Source organism: Trichomycterus rosablanca, chromosome 2 (genome assembly GCF_030014385.1).
Source record: "Trichomycterus rosablanca isolate fTriRos1 chromosome 2, fTriRos1.hap1, whole genome shotgun sequence".
NCBI classification, from domain to species: domain Eukaryota; kingdom Metazoa; phylum Chordata; class Actinopteri; order Siluriformes; family Trichomycteridae; genus Trichomycterus; species Trichomycterus rosablanca.
Window position 1 is genome coordinate 34,000,505 of NC_085989.1, and position 20,847 is coordinate 34,021,351.

General features: G+C 37.8%; 1 protein-coding gene across 1 annotated transcript; it reads left to right on the top strand.

The window, feature by feature from the left end:
• Nucleotides 1-12,548: 12,548 nt before the first annotated feature.
• Nucleotides 12,549-19,524, top strand: heyl (hes related family bHLH transcription factor with YRPW motif like). The gene is made up of 5 exons (XM_062990767.1): nt 12,549-12,628; nt 16,070-16,136; nt 17,128-17,211; nt 17,306-17,387; nt 18,704-19,524. Exons 1-5 carry the CDS (start codon nt 12,549-12,551, stop codon nt 19,372-19,374), a joined length of 984 nt encoding a protein of 327 aa, XP_062846837.1. The 3' UTR covers nt 19,375-19,524.
• Nucleotides 19,525-20,847: the final 1,323 nt, after the last annotated feature.

Genomic DNA, 20,847 nt, shown 5'->3' on the forward strand with positions numbered 1-20,847 from the left:
CTGTTACCCTGTGATACTCTTATCGTAGTATGTAAGCGTTGCCTTATCGTAGTATGTAAGCTTATAAATATTTGATAATATACATAATGTCTTTGTACTGTGTTTATATTTTAATTTACCTTTTTCTATGGTATTTATTAAATAATTAATTAGGGTAATTTTTATTATCTACATATTTAAATGAATTAACATGGCTTGTACATATTTCTAAAGATTTCTAAAACACATGGCAACACACATAATGTAGAGAAAAAGTAAGGCTACAGTGTTCTGTCAAATTCTGACCCACCATCAGTGGTGTCTCAGATCATCAATTTCCATCAGTTTCCAGTTTCCTAAATGAATTAACATGGCATGTACATATTTCTAAAGATTTCTGAAACACATGGCAAATGGTGTCTCAGATCATCAGTTTCCTGTTGACTTGATGTCTGGGGTTGCTTTTTTAAGCAGTACCCTTCAGTGGTCAAAACTCAATTCAATCCTTGCCCTAAAACAGTGAAATACTAGGCTCAACTCTTCAGTCAAAAATGTAAGAAGCTGGTTTAGAACACAAACCAAACATACAAATCACAACATCATTTTCAAGTATTTGCATGCAAGTTTTTGCATAACCATCTCAGGTTTAATGTCTGTCAGGACTTGTTTCTCAGTATCGATCAGCATTCATCAGAGACAACAAACAGCATGCTTATGCTTACAGATACATAAGAGCCAGTGCCAAGAGGATGGGATTGAGTTTTGGAAAATGAAGTAATACTGTAAAAGAAACTGTGTTTACACTCAGTTCTGTTTGTGTCTATGCGGTTTGGACGAGTCCGTATCCGTGACAAAGTGTGCGACTTTTTAGTGGCTGCGTGAGTAAGCCTCAGACTGTGTTTAGCTTCCTGCTGTAGCTACCTACGCGCCGGTTGCTCTGTGTTAGGCTGTAATGACAAGGCTGGCTGGATGTAATTAAGTTCAAACTTAGCAGTGTGGCAGCAAGAGCTGGATGCCTGCAGCCCCTATTAAACTACACCATGACCACAGCTCAGTGACAGCTCAGAGACACTCACTAAAGAGTGAGAAAAAGCCCTTCACTTCTTCCACTGCTCTTACACCACATGACCATGAATGTGCTCACTGAAATGTTAAGGGTTAAAATATACACTGATCAGCCATAACATTAAAACCACCTCCTTGTTTCTACACTCAATGTCCATTTTATCAGCTCCTCTTACCATATAGAAGCATTTTGTAGTTCTACAGTTACTGACTGTAGTCCATCTGTTTCTCTACATTTCTCTCACCCTGTTCTTCAATGGTCAGGACCCCCACAGAGTCGGTATTATTTAGGTGGTGGATGATTCTCAGCACTGCAGTGACAGTGACATGGCGGTGGTGTGTTATTGTGTGTTGTGCTGGTATGAGTGGATCATACACAGCAGTGCTGCTGGAGTTTTTAAATACCATGTCCACTCACTGTCCACTCTATTAGACACTCCTACCTAGTTGGTCCACCTTGTAGATGTAAAGTCAGAGATGATCGCTCATCTCTTGCTGCTGTTTGAGTTGGTCATCTTCTAGACCTTCATCAGTGGTCACAGGACACTGCCCATGGGGCACTGTTGGCTGATGGACTATTCTCAGTGACAGTGAGGTGTTTAAAAACTCCATCAGCATTGCTGTGTCCTATTCATGCATACCAGCACAACACACACTAACACACCACCACCATGTCAGTGTCACTGCAGTGCTAAGAATGATCCACCACCTAAATAATACCTGTTCTGTAGTAGTCCTGGGAGAGTCCTGACCATTAAGGAACAGCATGAAAGGGGGCTAACAAAGCATGCAGAAAAACAGATGGACTACAGTCAGTAACTGTAGAACTACAAAGTGCTTCTATATGGTTGAGCTGATAACATGGACAATGTGTGTAGAAACAAGGAGGTGGTTTTAATGTTATGGCTGATCGTTATTTTAAGATTGTAATAGTAATATGCGTCTGAATTGTAATACATGTTTGAACTATATGGAAAATAAAAGCTGCATTGGTTACTGTTTGTGTAGAGTATTAGGTGGACTAGTTACCCTAAATTGACCCTAGGTGTAATTAGGTGTAAATGAGTAAGTTAGTATGTGATGTTCTGCAATAAACTGGCACCCTGTACATTCTCCTCTCCTTAACATACAGGAGACCTTAACATACACCAAATTTCTTGGTGATGGTCTGAGTCCACCTTTCTTTTTTGCCACAAATAAAGAATCTTGTGGGGGGTTTGAATGGTCTGATGAAGCCCTGCCTAAAGGCCCTCTTGGATATAACTGTCCATGGCTTCAGCCGCCTTGAGAGATAAGGGGTAACCCAAGAACATGGGGCTTGAGGGGGGCTTGAGATATGGGACATGGATACTGGAATGGGGTGTCATGTTCTGAGGAGGTTATCCAAAGATAATGAGTTGTCTTTGCATGCCAGTTCAATCTGTGCCTCTGGAAGAAGACCTCTGTGATAAGCAGTGTTGAAAGATGGCTTGTTCTCTACACTACAAGCTGCTAGTGTGTAAAAGATAAAGGCATAATCTGTTACAGTTTTCTTACAGTGGTGCAAACTTAACGGTTTTTCTCAGAACTCCCTGTCTTCAGCAGGATGAATCAAAAATGTTTTTATAGCTGACTCTTTTATGACTGACTGCTCTATGTCTCATCTCCTTTTTGCTCCCACACTGATGCAGCCCAGGAATAGGCCTTGCCAGTTAGTCTGGATAATATGAATGCCACCTTGGAGCTTTCGGTTAAGAGATGAGCCTGATAAAGGCATAAATAAAGTAAGACCTCTGCAGGTATCAGGGTTTCCATCATACACCTCAGACTTAGACATCAGAGCTGTGAGAGAACAGAGAGTTGTAATCCCTGTAATCTCCTCACCTGATTACAGGGGCAGCTGTAGCCTAGTGGTTAAGGTACTGGTCCAGTAATCAGAAGGTTGCCGGTTCAAGCCCCACCACTGCCAGGTTGCCACTGTTGGGCCTTCAGTATACTGTCACAGTACTTGTAAGTCGCTTTGGATAAAAGCGTCAGCTAAATGCCGAAAATGAAATAAAATAAAATGAGCCTGATAAAGGCATAAATAAAGGAATACTTCTGCAAGTATCAGGGTTTCCATCATTCTTCTTAGACTTAGACATTAGAGTTGGTTGTGAGAGAACAGGTGAGTTGAGTAACCTCACCTGATTATAAGGACCAGCCTAAGAACTAGGTTAGCTGCAGCAGAGTGATTTGCCGCTGTTAATTAGCTAGAATGTTCTCCAGTTTTCTTTGCATGACTTCCTTTATATTTCCCTCTGGGTACAGGATTTTGTTATACAGGCACAGTATTTATTGACAATACACAAAAATAACAGTAATATATTAAATATACCAAAGTAAACTGAAAATTTAGCGCTAGGTAAAAAAATTTTGGACTACTTTATCATATACCACAGTACTATCTCTGTTCCTCTATATGCTGTTCTCTTTCTATAGCCACAACCACATACCAAAATGACAACAAATTTCGTGTTGCATCAAACACCTGATTGAGCAAGAGACCCCTCAGTCATCAGATTCTCAACCTCTCATCCACTGTCCTTTTTCCTACCAATCCTACACACCCTGCATAATCTTGTCCTGGAGGCTCCGGGATTAAGTTCTCTTGAGAATGCTCCGACAGCTTTTAACTAGCCTTTAAACTTATTTCTGATGCTCCAGTGGAAAGTGTTGAGACAATCTGTCTTAGATAAAACGTCACAGAAGGGTTTTAAATGAGCAAATACAGCAGTTGTTCTTTGAATTCCTAAAGAATATATTCAATATACTTCTATTATTGTTGTCTTGCTGATTTGCTGATTTTAGACTTAAAACTAGTGTACATAAAAAGTGCCTGGTTTATTTTAGCTTTTTAATTTCTTTTATTATTTTACCAATCACTGACATAATGATTCATTATAATACACCCTACACTGGGGTTTATTTTGTTTATATGAAATGACATTTAGAAAAATACAAGCAAAACACATTACAGTCATGAATAAATAATGTTAATTATATAAATAAATGACATAAGTACAACCCCAAATCAAAAAACGTTGGGACAGAATGGAAAATGCAAATAATACAAAACACAGAGTTTCTTACATTTACTTTGACTTTTATTTGATTGCAGACAGGATGAACCTGAGATATTTCATGTTTTGTCTGGTCAATTTCATTTCATTTATTAATAAACATCCATTCCTGCATTTCACGCCTGCAACACATTCCAAAAAAAGTTGGGACAGTAAGCATTTACCACTTTGTAATGTTGCCATTCTCTTTCACCACACTTCCCAATTTCATTTCAACACAAAGATGTTTTGGCACTGAGGATACCAAGCGATTTAATGTTTTAGGTTTTATTTTGTCTCATTCTTCCTGCAAACACGTCTTAAGATGTGCAACAGTACGGGGTTGTCGTTGTCGCATTTTCATTTCAAAATTCTCCACACATCCTCTGTTTGGGACAGGTCAGGACTGTAGGCAGGCCAGTCCAGTACCCGTACCCTCTTCTTCTGCAGCCATGCCTTTGTAATGTGTGCAGCATGTGGTTTTGCATTGTCTTGTTGGAAAATGCATGGACGTCCCTGGAAAAGATGACGTCATAAAGGCAACATATGTTGTTCTAAGATCTCAATGTATATTTCTGCATTAACGCTGCCATCCCAGAAGTGTAAATGACCTTTGCCAAGGGCACTGACACAGCCCCATACCATGACAGATCCTGGCTTTTGGACTTGTTGCTGATAACAGTCTGGATGGTCCTTTTCATCTTTGGTCCGGACCACACGGTGTCCATTTTTTCCAAAAAAGACCTGGAATGCTGATTCATCTGACCACAATACACGTTTCCACTGTGTGATGGTCCATCCTAGATGCCTCCAAGCCCAGAGAAGTCAACGCCGCTTCTGGACATGGTTAACATAAGGCTTCTTTTTTGCACAGTAAAGTTTTAAGTGGCATTTGTGCATGTAACTCTGTATTGTAGTGCTTGACAAAGGTTTGCCAAAGTAATCCCTCACCCATGTGGTTATGTCAGCTTATACAGTTATTGTTGAGTGGCGGTTCTTGATGCAGTGCCGTCTTAGGGATTGAAGATCATGAGCGTTCAGCTTAAGCTTGCGTCCTTGGCCTTTTTGCACTGAAATTCCTCCCGATTCCTTGAATTGTTTAATGATATTATGCACTGTAGAAAATAAGATAAAAAATTTTAATTGTCTATAGCCCTAACAGATAACCCAGATAATAGATAAGTAGAAGCAAATACTTTCGATTTAGAGGAGTCATGCTAAAAGACTGCTCTTACATTGACTACAGTGACAAGATGAATTATTCTTGCATAGTCTTTCTCGCTCCATTTCTCGCAATCATAAATTATGGGACAGTTTGTGATGTGGTCATTGGTCACATTCAGAATGAAATAATGACCACAGCGCTGCCAGTCCTGTGAGTCACGGTACAGACATTCTTTAAGCTCCTAAAAATAAAGAAATAGTTCTTTTTTAGGAATTGTTTTTATCAGTTGATGTCTGTGGGACATCCTCTTTGGGTTTATGAGACTTGAATCATAACCAGATCAATTTTTCCACTTTCTTCCTTTCTTCTCTTCTGTTGTAGGAGCTTGTTTAATCTTGAGCTGAAAATTGGCTTAGTGTGGGAACATCACAAGTCTTTGGGGATAGGTTTTGTTGTTTTAGTTTGCATGTTTCTTTTTTCAAAGCCATGAAAAAGCTATATCCTGTGCCAAAACCTCATAAAGTAAGATAAAAAAAGAGGGAGGGAGACCGCAACACCATGACAAAGATAGGGCCTGTCTACCACTAAAGAGCTTTACAAATGACAATCTTTCAAAGGAAAAAGACAGAGAGAGGAATGACAGCGTTTTGGAGGAGAAGGCAAAAAAGGAAAGAAATGGGATGGGGGGCAAAGGGGAGGAAACATTCTCCTGCCCACATTAAAGACATAAAAAAGAAAACAAACAGAAAACATGTCTGACATGAAGACGTTGGTTTCTGTGGTGACAGACAATGAGAGCTTGTGGCCTGATGAAGCCTAAGCAGCCTGTCTGTGTCGCGGCACCAGTGAGAGTAACCACAGTCAGGCATTCGGCTGGGGGCTCTGTACTGTGGGAACATTGCTTAAAAGGACCATGCTTGGGGCCAAAACTGTCCTTTTTGCTGCTCCTCTTTGGCTTTTCCCCTCCATATTTGTCTTTTGCGAGTTGGAATGAGGTGGGCATGGGCCGTATGTAAACAGCAGAGTTGCCTTTCTCTCGCCATGTCTGAGTGTACCAGACATCGTCTCTCACAAGTTGTATTGCTGCCTAAGATGCTTTCTGTCTCAATAACACACTGTGCCTTTAAACAAAAACATTAAGCATTTGTTAGCATGAAAGGAAATAATGTTTTATCCAGTGGCCCTAGCAGTCCTATTGGAACAACAAAGAAAATCCTGTATTACTGTTAAAGGCATACAGAATGACCTGATAAAGGCTGGGGTAAATATGTCAAGGCCAAACATAAGATTTCCACTTATAACCAAGGACTTCATGGCTGGACTCCACAATGCACACCACTCTTAACTGGGAAGCACAGAAAGGGTTGACATGAATACACCAGAAGGAATTTGGATAGGCCAGAGTTCTGGAACAAGGTTCTATAAAATATTGAATCTAAACTGGAACTGTCTTGTCAATAAGCTAAAAGCTTTTACACCAAAAAAACTGACAAAGAAGTTACAAGAGAGGTGTCATAAGCTTGCGAGTACTTGCTAATTGGAGGTTAACAAGGCAAAGGATGTTCTACCAAGTACTGAGACTGGGGATTGAATAATAGTACACATGGACCTTTGTCCAGAGAACTGGATGTTTTTCATTTAGACAAAATTGTATGTATCAGTAAATCCTCTTTCTCTGTTTACTTAGACTTCTTGTTGTATATTTTTATGCAATTCTATACACATCACCGTAATACGTTTTATGGTGTGGGGTGTATATGTGAATATTTCTGATTGCAACTGTACATGTGCACTTAAACACTTGCCCATAAATGAACACATGCACTCACTTGGCCCAGTCCTGAGCAGTGGCAGGACGCATAAGTGGAGCACATTAAAGAAGATGGTTCTTGGTGTCAAAAGAATTTTAACAGAAGTGGAAAGATCTTGAAATTTGATGTTGGAGATGCTTCCTTCATGCACTTTTAATTTAAACGTCTACAGCACTAATAACAAAATATACAGAACATTGTGCCTATAAGATTTGCCTATTCATACCTAAATGCTAGGCACTAATCTGGTGACATTTGTCTTTACATTTTCAGATTCTGAGGGAGAAAGAGACAATAAAAAGGAGAATTTTCTTTTAGCAATTTATTGTCAACAGATGTGAATATCTTACTGATTGTACATTTTAACATGGCTTGCAGGACATGTGGGTTCAGAGGAAAACTATTGATAATGATTTGTTTTATGTGATCTGCAGCAAACTAAAACTTAAAGCAGGACTTTTTTGGCATGAAAGCTTTTAACACAATGAAAACGTAAATAAAACTTGCTTCACACCGGAGAGTGACAGGTAATTCAGCAGTTTCTAGTTTATATTGTTGGTAACTGAAGTTTCTTCCACCAAGCCTGAATCCTTGATCAGCCTTTTGTTCAGCATACAGGTTGAACAGAAACTGTGACAGATTGCAGCCTTGTCTACCTCCTTTGCCAATGTAGAAGCAGTCTGTTTGTCCATTTTTTGTCATGAAATTGTACAACCCCAAATCAGAAAAAGTTGGGCCAGCATGGAAAATGCAAATAATAAAAAAAACACAGAGTTTCTTACATTTACTTTGACTTTTATTTCATTGCAGACCTGAGATATTTCATGTTTTGTGTGATCAACTTCATTTCATTTATTAATAAACATCTAATCATACTTGCATATGTGGCTCTTTTAATGTAAGGCTTTAGGCGGTGTTGAATATGTTCAGCATGATTTTACTGGCATGTGCTATGAAGAAGATTGGTATTGGTATTGGTATTTCTTTGGTATTGAGATATACACTTATCTCTTCTAATGTGACAGCTATTGGGTGGTTTTCTAGATATCTTGGCTTAATTTAGTCATCAGCATTAATTGAAACTTTCTCAGAATTGAAATAATTCCATAGCAAAGTTATTCGTGATCCAGGGTCTGTCTGAACCCATCTTCAAGAACTGAAGGTTATTTTATGTAGTTGAAATCAACAAAATTGTCTTGGCTACTGATGTCTTGTTTGTAAAGATCTTCTTTGTATTTCTTCCATCTTCATTTGATCATTGTTTGGTCAGCCATGACCAGTCCATGGGCATTTCTTAGCATACCAAGTTGAGGTTGAAATGGTGCAGTTCCCTTACTCTTCTTGATTTTGGCCTTTTTTGCAATTCCCACTGTATTATTGCTCATTTAAATGTATTTCTTTATTTATTCTTCCTTCTCATTCTCCCCCAGTCTTTGAGTTCCATACATAGCTCCTCTTTCAGTTATGTCTAGCATCTAAAATTGATTCTTGATGTTTTCATTGAAGACAGGATCCAGAATCCAGGCTGTATCTTTGGAAAAGTAAAATTGAGTTTGTCCGGTTTTTTTCATGCAAAGTCTATTTGGTTTTTTGTGAACTTCATCTGGTATTGTCCACTTGTAAAGATGTCATTTTGGTTTGAATAATGTTTTAGTATTTCCTTCCTTCTAATTTTGGCATTCTAGTCTTCTATAACCAGTAACTGTCCATTTCAGTTTGAACTTTATCTTTATCCTTATGATTACTCTTCACTAGCATCCATTGTTGGCCCATAAACCTGGATTACAGTAATGTTGCAAGGTTGCACATGAAACCGGATTGACATAGATTTTTCAACGCATTGTATCTAATGATTGTTTCTTTCCAATTACTTTGTCACAGAATGCATTGCAAAAATGGAAGTTTATTTTTTGAGGTTTTATATGCAAACATTGCAAAACAAAATTTTTAACAACACTCACTTACAGAAATGTAATAATTTCTTCTAAGCAAAAAACAGACAGTATGACTAATGTGTGCATGTGTGCTCTGTGGCATGATGGTTACTTACAAAACTTTTAACTATAATGTGATTTGGTTTTAAAATGCTGAGGAAAGTGATGTACTCTGAGTGATCATGTGAGCGCATGCTTTAGTGTGTGTGTGAGAAACTCATGAGAGTATGAGCTTGTTAATTTCAATAGCCAAGGAGGCCTTGTTGTGGTAAGAAAGGAGGGCACATTGAAAGCACTGAAGTGGCCAAGCAAAAGCGCCAAAAATCCCCCTCACCCCAAAGTTCAGTGCCAGCATTTTGTTTGCTCTCTCTTGGTCGGCTTTTTCCCCTTCAACATTCATTTTCATAAATTAAGTTATTTATTGGTTTAAATCTATTCCAGGCTGCTTTTCAGTCTTCATCAGTGGTGAAATGGGGCTGTGGCACAGATCAAAAAGGTGAAGGAGAGAAGGAAGATGAGGAACATGAGGAAAAGGCTAAAGAAGGACAAAAACCTTGTGAAGGAAAAGTACTTAGAATGACAAAAAGAAAATGATTCTTTGAAGCGGAGCAGTGATAAAAATAACAGCAAAGACATTGTAAGGGGCTGACTTCATAGATCTCTTTGCTGCTTTCTTCTTGTTTTTTTATGCAGTGAGTAAGAAATAAGATCCAGACACAAACGAAAGAAGGATTGGAAATGAAATGAGATTTAGTTAAAGGGTGAAGGGAAATGGGGGAGGAAAATCTTTAAGGCATGTACCACACCATAAGCCTCTGGCCACGGTCAAACTTCAAGCTTTAAACCTTATTACTTTATTACTAATGACATTCAAAATCTACTTCTAACAACAGTAAAACACAGGGGTCTGAAGAAACAGAAGTATTTACTTATATCTATTGGGGGCCCAGAAGTTGTCCAGCACACTTCTACTGGCATCCACACCGATCAGGCATAACATTATGACCACCTTCCTAATATTGTTTTGGTTCCCATTTTGCTGCCAAAACAGCCCTGACCCGTCGAAGCATTAACTTCTTCAGCAATTAGAGCTACAGTAGCTCGTCTGTTGGATCGGACCACATGGGTCAGCCTTCGCTCCCCATGTGCGTCAATGAGCCTTGGTCACCCATGACACTGTCACCGGTTTACCACTGTTCCTTCCTTGGACCACTTTTGATAGATACTGACCACTGCAGACCGGGAACACCACTGCAGTTTTGGAGATGCTCTGATCCAGTCGTCTAGGATGAAGAGATAATCAGTGCTAGTCACTTCACCTGTCAGTGGTCATAATGTTATGCCTCTTTGGTGTATATGCAAACACTCTATCTGTGTCTATATGAATGTGAAATGTAAATAGTAATAAAAAATGTTTACATACATTACTATTTGGAAATAGGTCAATTTACTATATAGTACAATTACTACTCAGGTTGTATATATATACAATTATGTACAATTATGTGTTAATTAAATAATTAAAAAGAATAAAATCATGTAAGCTTTATTTGCACCTAGTTAAAAATATTATTGGTTAAAAATATTATATAGTGCAGTTTATATAATCACAGTGTTAGAGTATGTTCTTTATTTTTATTTGTAGACTGCCTAATATACAAGCTAGCTGGCTAAGTAAAGGCTGTGGAACCACATTTCGGAACATATGTTCCACTAAGTGAGCCTGGTGGTTAAATTATAGTGCACATGGACATTTGTTAAATGAACTAGATGTTTTTCATTCAAATTAAAAATTATGTTAAATTAGATATATTGTAATAAATATAAAAACCTGTAATGTTTCTGAAACAAATATTGAAACACACATATTTGACATAATTTTTCATTCCTTCTTTTAGTTTTTTGTGCATGTTGTAAAATGTAGCAATACTTCCAAGGTCGTCTGGTGAACCCTCTAAGAATGCTTTGCGTACCCCCAGTGGTACTCACACAACAAGTTGAGAAGCACTGTCTAAAAGAATCCAAAGGTTTATATCCCACTACTGACAAGAGACAAGCCACAAAATCTCCTGTGGCAGCAAGTGTGAATGAAATGTGTGTGTAGGAAAAACACCACATCATCTTTGTCCACCCTGGTGGGGTAAGTGGATGAAGAGTGAATAAGTCCATTGATATGTTTTTCTACGCTTTCTTCTTCTACAACACTGTAAATATGATAAGGCTGTTTTACTAAAAAAAGAAAAGTGATTTTGCTCTGTTCTAACTGGAATCCACTAGTTGTAACCGTATGTTGGCCACATGTCTAAAATAACAATAGGTTACTTTTCACCTTAACAGCTGCACCACTGAAGGGGACAAAAATAAAATCATAATTAATTATATATTAGCGAGCACTGTGTTCTTAAACTGAAGTCAAGCCTTTTTTTAATCTATTTTTTTTTATCTCTTTATTGCTTTTATCCAAATCAACCTACAGTACTGTGACAGTATATTGTCTAAGCAATTGAGGGTTAAAGACCTTGTTTAGGGGCCCAACAGTGGCATCCTGGCAGTGGTGGGGCTTAACCCAGCGACCTTTTAATTACAGGTCCAGTACCTTAACCGCTAGGCTACAACTGCCAAGATTTAAATTTGGATCCCAGTGGTAGTAGGCTAGTGTAATAGACTGCTATGCCACCTTAGAAAATTAGTGATTATATGTATGTAAGTATGTTCGGTGGGAGGTAAATACTTTTGGTCATAAAAGTGATTGTAGGGATTTATGTATGTGTGTGTGTGTGTGGGGGGGGGGGGGGGGGGTGTCCTCAGATATTTGATTGGATTTAAGTATATGTAATGTCAGTATGTTTGTGATGAATATGAGTGAATGTAGATTGACATGCCCTTCAAAAAATGAATGGGAGTAAATAGGATTTTTTTAAATTATGCTGTCCATTAGGAGTTCCTCAAATCCAGTTATGTTGTGGTTTGACTATGGTTTGCTATGGTTTATAATAGTGAAACAATTTATCAGTCTTTAAGAGATGTGCTGGCTTCCTACACCAGCACCAGCACTTTCACGTGAGTGAGAGAATAGGGAGGGTGAACAACTGACAACTCTGCAAAAGTGCTTGACTTTGCCTCTGCTTCTGTGAGGAAGAGAGAAAGGAACAGAGAGGGGAAAGGACAGAGAGAGACAAAGATTGGTGCCTCTGTACAAAAGGGATCAAGAGAATGTTACTTGGCAAGTGCCAGAGCCCTGGGGGTTCACTGAAGAGGTAGAAGACAAATGAGGACCAAGCTAAAACAGCAAAAGAGCACTAATAAAAAGTCCTCAAACATTGAACTATTATTGTGGTGAGAGGAAAGAAGACAGGCACAGAGAGACAGACAGACAGAGAAAGGCGTGTAGTTTACTTGGTTGGGAGCAGAAGAACTTATTTCTTCTGCAGTCATCTTTACTACACAAAGTACCACTGAGAATCTTTACTGATTACTTAATACTCACATCTTGAAAGGAGAGAACTGCTTTGTGATGAAGAGACCTCGTCATTACAGCTCCCCAGATTCAGACATGGACGAGCTGATTGATGTCGGGCAGGAGGACAGTTACTGGTAAGGACTAAGCTTATACACAAACATACCTGGAGCATCACCAGTCCCCTCCAACGAACCCACAGATGGCATTGACCAGTTGAGAGGACTGAGTGGGCACAGGTATTGAATGTGGTTTGTGCATGCATACGTTGAAGTTAAGAATTTTGTACATGCATGTTTAGTACAATCTAAGACTGAATTTTTTTAATTGCTTAAATAATTCAAAACTAAATATAGCCTTTATTTGCACATTGTTAAATTCTTGATTTTACAAAAATGAAATGAAAGTTTAATTTTTCCACCCAAAACATTCCAGTTGGAATCAACAAAAATAACCAGTGTTAGCAACATTGTATTATTCTAGATTTGAGTTGCGTTTTACTGGAAGAAATCTAAATTCACCTAGAGCAGTCTTGTCTTTTCACTCTTCACTAGTCACTCTCCACACTCCACAAAAAGATGCAGTGACTGCAGGTTCTCATACCAACCAATTAGAAGCCACACCTAATTTCACTTAAATTAATCCACTGATGTTGTTTGTAGTCTCTCAGCAGTTAAGGGACTGGACCATCAAAAGGTTAATGGTTCAAGCCCTGAGCAAGCCCTAGTTTTTAGCCCTTAATTGCTCAAATTGTCATAATACATTGCTTTAAATGGAAGCGTCTGCTAAATGTGAATGACAAATCAAATCCATGTGACAAACAAAATCTGCTTAGTTATGTAAATATCTTGATTCTTTGTGTAGTTTGTTTAGATAATTAACAATGTTGTATGCATAAAGTAATTGTCTGTTTTAATGGACAGCAATTTCATACACATTGTTTAGGATAATTTTACAAAACAGTTTTAGGGTTCATTAGGTTCTTTGGTTTAACCCTTTTGGTTTCACTATTCACTATTCAATTTAAGTATTTATGGCTGCATGTCCTAAATGATATCATACCTTTATATTAATTGTCTTAAGCTATAAAATTGGCTGTCCAGTTTACTGATAATACATTATATGTATATTCATTCATACCTTAAATCTGTAAAATAAACAAGGATATATGTGTGAGAGACACACAATTATACTTGTGTGTATGTAAATAATTCTAAATGAATAGTGATTATTTTAATTATTTCAATTTAAATGACCAAACTTTAACCCACCGAGTACAAAATCAACAAGAAGCAGAAACAGTTTAGAAGCAGCTCTATTCTGGATGGGACTTTACACCTCCCAACCTTTATAAGAAAAGAGTACTGCTGATTACTGCTTTTCTAAACATGTATTTGACTAAATATTAATTCTTAATAAATTTTTGTATTATAAATACTTGCATCCAGTTACTACTAGTTATAAATGTCAACAACAAAAAAAGTTCCAATTACAACCCTTTTGAAAAGCCATATGAATTCTTCAAATATTTTCCTATACTTGTATTTCATTTGTGGTATTGATTAAGAATAACTGGTAATGTTTAGCTTAGAGAATCAAGCTTTCTTTAACAGAAGATTTATTGAGGGTTATGGTAGATCACCTCTCACTGCATCTCTGTAGTGCATTTAAAAAATACTGCCGCTATTCTTTTAGTCTAATTACTCTGCAGTTTATATACTATTTTGGGAATCACCTTCCCAAAATAGTGCCACACATAACAGGTAGTATTTCAATGTAAATTGGTTTATTTTTTAATATTTAGTCTTATTGCCTTACCATATATTTGAGAGTGGATTCTCACATAAAAAAGGATGTTTACACAACATACAGTGAAGCTCTTGGGACATTTAAATAAAATATAATAAAATTGCATATATACTATGGATTTTTATGACTAATACTTTAGATTTAATTTTGGGAGGTACTGAGGGATATGCGTCATCAGTTTATCCATGTGAGTCTGCAGTGGGAGGAGTTTTGTTAACTTTTCAACATTCTCATGAAAAAGTGACAGAAAAAGAACTCAACTACTTATATTTAGTTAATTCCCATTTAACAAAATAATAATATCTCACTTTTAATTCTTTGTACCTTTTGTAATTTTTATTCTTTAATAATGTCTCATTTTTTGTTCTTACTATTCGGGAAGTTCAGTGTAATGTTCCATAACAAAATCGCTTCTATTTTATTAATAACATTTGCTTAAGCATTATTATGAAGAAAATGGTAAATCTGTCCAAGTGCACACATGCCAATAAAAAACAGGTAAGTCCTTTTGTCTTTGTTATAAACTAAGCAAAACACTGAGTTTATCCTTAGTCCATAGTAGCTTTTCAGATCCAACAGCTTTTTTTAGCCAGGTGCTCTCTTGGTTTGGTCTATAACACCATTCACACACACATGGAAGCATACGAAGTTGGAACAAAATAGGGTTTAATTAGACGAGCTAATTAACTCCCCACAGGTGTAGTCCCTAATCAACTCTCAAGTTTATCCCCAAACCTCCTTCCTCCTGTGGCAGCCTTGAGCTAAACCACACCCTACCCATCACATACCACTACTGCCGGACGTAGACTGGGGAGCCGCCTGGCCTGCGACTGACTCCCTTCCTGATGGGAGAGGAAATCAGCTGTACCATTAATAAGTTTTGTATATCTTTTAAACATTGTACTTACTGGGTAAAATCCATAGATACTCATGACTGGGTCTTATTGTCATAAATTTTATTGGATTAAAAATTCTGATTTTCTTTTTTCCGATGAACTTAGACAGGCAGACTCCCTGCTTTTACTCAGTCGTATGAATAGTTTTTTTGTACATCTGTCAGAGCTTTGCAGAGAAATCCAGAGCAGATATGAGAATGATCCTTCTTCTTTGAAATGCACCATGAAGACATTTCATAAGTCCATGTTTTAAAGCTTAGAACTGACATGTGCAAATTATGCACAGCCATGGAAGCACTTAGTGCCCTGCAAAAATGTGTGTCTTAAGTAATAAATATCAGCTCTGGCGTTACATTATGTTTTAGTTAAGAGATCAAACATTAAAACATAACAAGCATGTCTCGGATCAATTATGGTCTTTAGATGCGGATAAATATGTATAAGTCACCACAAACACAATGGCAAACAAATAGCGTAATGTTTCTGGAAGAAAGAGTAGAACGTCGAAGCAAACCAGATCCATACTGAGAGATCATTCAGAGCATAGAAGAAGACAGTACATATGCATGCAAACCCCACAGTTCTCGCGTGCCCTACAGATATCCGATCATCATGTCTCCCTTGCTTCAAAAAAAAGAAAAAAGTTTTGTTTTTTCAGACGCAAGAAGCATAGCATATCAGCCAGGCGCTTGAGTGTCTCGCTGTTTTCTGAGTTAAATTAGATTGAGTTTGATGATGTGCAACTATTCTTCTGCATTGTATTAAATACAATAATCACAACAATATGCAATGACATCAAAGCTTCAATCTATCCCCCTCTCGCTCTTTTTCCTGCTCTCTGGCTTTCTCTTTCTCTCTCAATCACTGTCTTAGTCCTGTCACTGGGTCCATGTCTCCCAGCAGTACTTCACAGATCCTAGCACGAAAGAAGAGAAGAGGGGTGAGTATCATTTTTCCTTAAATATGTCAAGTTTTTATTTGGATTATTTGCCAGTATTTTTACATTTTCTGCATTTAGCAGATGCTCTTATCCAGAACATTTTTAAGTATTATTATCAGGATGCACAGTGGTGCAGATGGTCGACCAGGTGCCACAAAAGATCCTTGGGACCTGAGTTTAATCCCTGCCTCTGGTCATAGTCTATGAGTAGTCGTCATGTCTCTCTTGCATCCTTGTAATTTTCTTATAGGTACTCTGGTTTTCCCCTACTTTTAAAAACTGAAGTGAAGTCTATTTCCGGTCTATGACAGACTCATTTTGACCCTGATGACCCTGACTAATAGAAAGCTGTAATATATTGGCTAAGAGAACACATTACAAATACTTATTTATTTAATAAATACTAATTTATAGAATATAAAAAATACTTTGTCAGTTATTTGCACCACTACATTTAGTGATCTGTGCAAACTTCCCTTTACCAACAAAACAGAGAGAAATCGCTGTCTTTACATACATACTGTATGGCCAAAAGTATGTGGACACCCCTCCTTATTATTAATTCTGGTGTTTTAGCCACACCCAATAATAGAAGGTATATGCAATTAATTATATCAAATCACTTGTATGCTTTAAATTTAGTGGCAACAGTCTGGAGTTGTTCCAGCACTGAACATGAACTGCAGTGGGATGGATTTAGTTATTTAGTCCATTATTTGTGCCTAAATCACGAGTGCTTTTTTGACTGAATGGACACAAATAACACAAAATCTTATGGAAATGTCCAACAAGCTCATAGTCAGGTGACCATGGTCTGTTGTACATGGTTAGATGTGTCTGTGTTTAATGCGTATTTGTTATTTTCAGAAAATGCTTTAATGTCATTCAACACTCCGATATTAACCTTGTGAAAAAGTCATTGCTCCCTGAAGTTAGTAACTGGTTGTACCATAAATACTTTCCAACACTTTTTTTTTAAAACATTTTTTAGATTATTGAAAAGAGACGCAGAGACAGAATCAACCACAGTCTGTCTGAGCTGAGGAGGCTTGTGCCCAGTGCCTTTGAGAAACAGGTATGCCAATTATTATGTATTAGTATGCTAGATCTTTCATCATATTGTCATGGAAATAGCATGAGTACTGATTTTATTCTCTTTTACTGGTTAGGGCTCATCTAAACTAGAAAAGGCTGAAATTCTTCAAATGACTGTTGACCATCTTAAATTGTTACATGCCATGGGATCAAAAGGTAGGTGGATGTTTAATATGACTGTTGATGCACCTGAATTGCACATCAGTATAAAAAATAATGTATCCAGCAGGCCAGACCTTTAGTGATTTTATATCTGCCACATAGAGCAATTCAGGGTTTGGGAATTAAAGCTTTTATGTTTTCCCCTATAAAGTGCAGGAGTAGTGAATAGAACGCTATTAGGGCTTCATCTTACCTTAAGAGACACTAAAATATTAGAGCTGCTCTATAGGCAGAAGGGATGGCAATCCTGTAGATAGATAGATAGATAGATAGATAGATAGATAGATAGATAGATAGATAGATAGATAGATAGATAGATAGATAGATAGATAGATGGATGGATGGATGGATGGATGGATGGATGGATGGATGGATGGATGGATGGATTGGCGGGCGGACGGACGGACGGACGGACAGACAGACAGACAGACCTTCCTAATATTGTGTTGGTCCCCCTTTTGCAGCCCCATACGCAAAAAAAACTGTGATGCACTGTGTATTCTGACACCTTTCTATCAGAACCAGCATTAACTTCTTCAGCAATTTGAGCTACAGTAGTGCATCAATGAGCCTTGGCTGCCCATGACCCTGTTGCCGGTTTACCACTGTTCCTTCCTTGGACCACTGTTGATAGATACTGACCACACCAGACCAGGAACACCCCACAAGAGCTGCAGTTTTGGAGATGTTCTGACCCAGTCGTCTAGCCATCACAATTTGGCCCTTGTCAAACTCGCTCAAATCCTTACGCTTTCCCATTTTTCCTGCTTCTAACACATTAACTTTGAGGATATAATGTTCACTTGCTGCCTAATATATCCCACCTACTAACAGGTGCCGTCATGAAGAGATAATCAGTGTTATTCACTTCACCTGTCAGTGGTCATAATGTTACGCCTCGTTGGTGTATATGGCTACACATAGGACCCTCAGCTACCGCCTGCTGTCCCTTTCTGGTACAGTTATAGAGCCCTATGGCTCTGGGGACAAAGGCCCTGATTAGCCTGTGTGTGGAGCAGCCAGTTAAAAGTATCCCTTGTCAATTAAAACAACTATATCTATTTTGTGATTTCATGTGTATGGAAGTATCAATTAGTGCTTTTATCAGAAATTTTGGTTCTTAAACTGCAGTTTCAGTTAAGGTGGAAGCTGGATTTACAAGTGTCATAGAAATTATGTTCCAGTTCTAGTTTTTTAAACCATAGGGGAGATTCACCTTGTGGATGGGATTTGGCTTTTTTTGTTGACATTTTTAAAAGTTTACAGTTTAGTTCAAATTGTTAATGCATGGCATGTTATTTTTCTTTAAGGTTATTTTGATGCCCGTGCGCTAGCAGTGGACTATAGGACGCTGGGCTTTCGTGAGTGCGTGGGGGAGGTGGTGAGATACCTCAGCTCTCTGGAGGGTGCAGAATCTTCAGACCCCATTGGAGCTCGTTTGGTGTCCCACCTGAGCCACTGTGCTAGTGAGCTGGATCCGCTCCACCGAAGCTCCAACTCTCTGGCGTTCTGTCCATGGCCATGGGGATCCTTTCCTCATCCAAGTGCCTCCACCAACTCAGTCTCTTCCACCACCTTCCCTCCTGGCACCCGGCAAGACTTTGGCCCACATGCTGCTGCAGCCCTATTGGCCTATCCCTCATCTGCACTGTGTGTGGCACCTTTAGGAAATCAGGGGGCAGTGTTAAGCCCTGCACTTTCTCCGGTGCACAGACTGCCCTCTGTCTGCTCACATCCTCAAAGACTGGGACAGGCATCCACAGAGGGCCCAACTGTCCCCTCACCTCTGAATTCTGCCCCACTTCATACTCCTAGCTCCTCCTCTCCTTCCTCTTCCTCATGTTCATCTTTGTCCTCTGCTTCCTCCACTAGCCATCCTCAGGTTTCCTTCAGACCCTTTGTGCCTTTGGGTTCTGCAACCCCACTGATTAGGGTCAATGAGCCAGTTCAAGGTTGGGGAACAGAGATCGGGGCCTTCTAATTTTGCCACTGTGGTGAACTTTTTACAAATATGCAACACATGCCCTGTTGGGTTTTGAAAACAATGCCTAAATGACCAGTATCTGTTGGTTATAGCTTTTACAAATGGCAAAATATAATTTTATCCTGTCAATGTCCAGGTGTCTATGTTGTTACCCAGTAAATAAATAAATAAAATAAAATAAAATAAATACTTTTTTTCAAACTTAGATGATATCCTGATGAAATAGAAGATTACAAATAAATATTCATATTGAGGTTACACATATTGTAACAAAATTGCAGTAATATGGTTACTGACTAGTAATGGTTTTAAAACTGCGATATAAATCTATAACATAAATGTATATTTGTCTACAGCATTTAAAAACAATCCTTTTATACAGTTTAACTTTCAAACAGGATAATTAATTTGCTACCCAGGTTAAACATTAAAATTGAAATAATACTATAATATGCCCTTTGAAACTATTTAACCCCTAAAATTTTTGTCTTATATTGCACATTTTTTCAGTTGTGTTTTAGGTAATATTTTTAACATTTCTACAGTCTGTACAGTCTGCCAAATCAAATACCTTCTACAAAGTTAACAAAACAGATAAGTGAGGATCAAAAGACATTTTACCCCTTGCAATTACAGGAATACCTTTAACTGCATACAAAACACTACATTTATTGATGGTTAACACCTAACAATCTCTTTGTGATGTCTGTTAGTATGATAATGGCACAGAATAAATTAAAAGTATTAAAGCATTCAAAACAAGTTAGAAAACTGATTTTAAAGAAGCACAGAACAAGAAAAATACAGGAAAAATGTAAAAGCAGTGACCATAACCTAGAGCTCCACCCGGTTCAAAAATCAAACATATCCAAGGTGTTATACTGAAGAAATCTTTATTTAAATTTCAAGCGGTGTGTGGGTGTGGCCAGAATATTACAAGGCACATTAGACAGTTAGATATGTTAAATATGGTGGTGGTAGCATCATGTAATCTAAATAATTATAAATATAAATAATTGTAATATAAATAACTATTAGCAGCATTAACTGGCAATCTGGTCTGAAAATAAATGGTGCACATAACCATTTGTAATAATTAGTAAAATGTTTCATTTGGAAAGGCAATGACCCAAAGCACACTGCCAAATCCACGCTGTAGTCATTGTAATAAAGAGAATATAGTTTTTGAAACAGTGTTTTTTTACTGAAATAAATCAGGGCCTAATTCAATAGTACAAGTTTCAGGTCAAAATCAAGATTAAAAACAGATATGGAGCTAAATATTGTAGATCCTTTATTATAGAGTACCACAGTGGTGTAGTGTTGGTGTCACTAAGAATCAGGTTTAAATCCTCAACTGATTTTAATGTACTATTTATGCATAGTATGACAGTTTTTCAGTGTGTGTTTAATTCTGATACTCCCACCTTAAAAATATGTCACATAGAGATTGTCTGCCTTAAAATGTCA

Excerpts from the sequence above, each read along its gene's own strand:
- heyl (XM_062990767.1), top strand. The coding sequence starts at position 12,549 with ATGAAGAGACCTCGTCATTACAGCTCCCCAGATTCAGACATGGACGAG. Across the intron at positions 12,629-16,069 it reads GGGCAGGAGGACAGTTACTG|TCCTGTCACTGGGTCCATGT; the intron begins GTAAGGACTAAG and ends TCACTGTCTTAG. Across the intron at positions 17,212-17,305 it reads CCAGTGCCTTTGAGAAACAG|GGCTCATCTAAACTAGAAAA; the intron begins GTATGCCAATTA and ends TTTACTGGTTAG.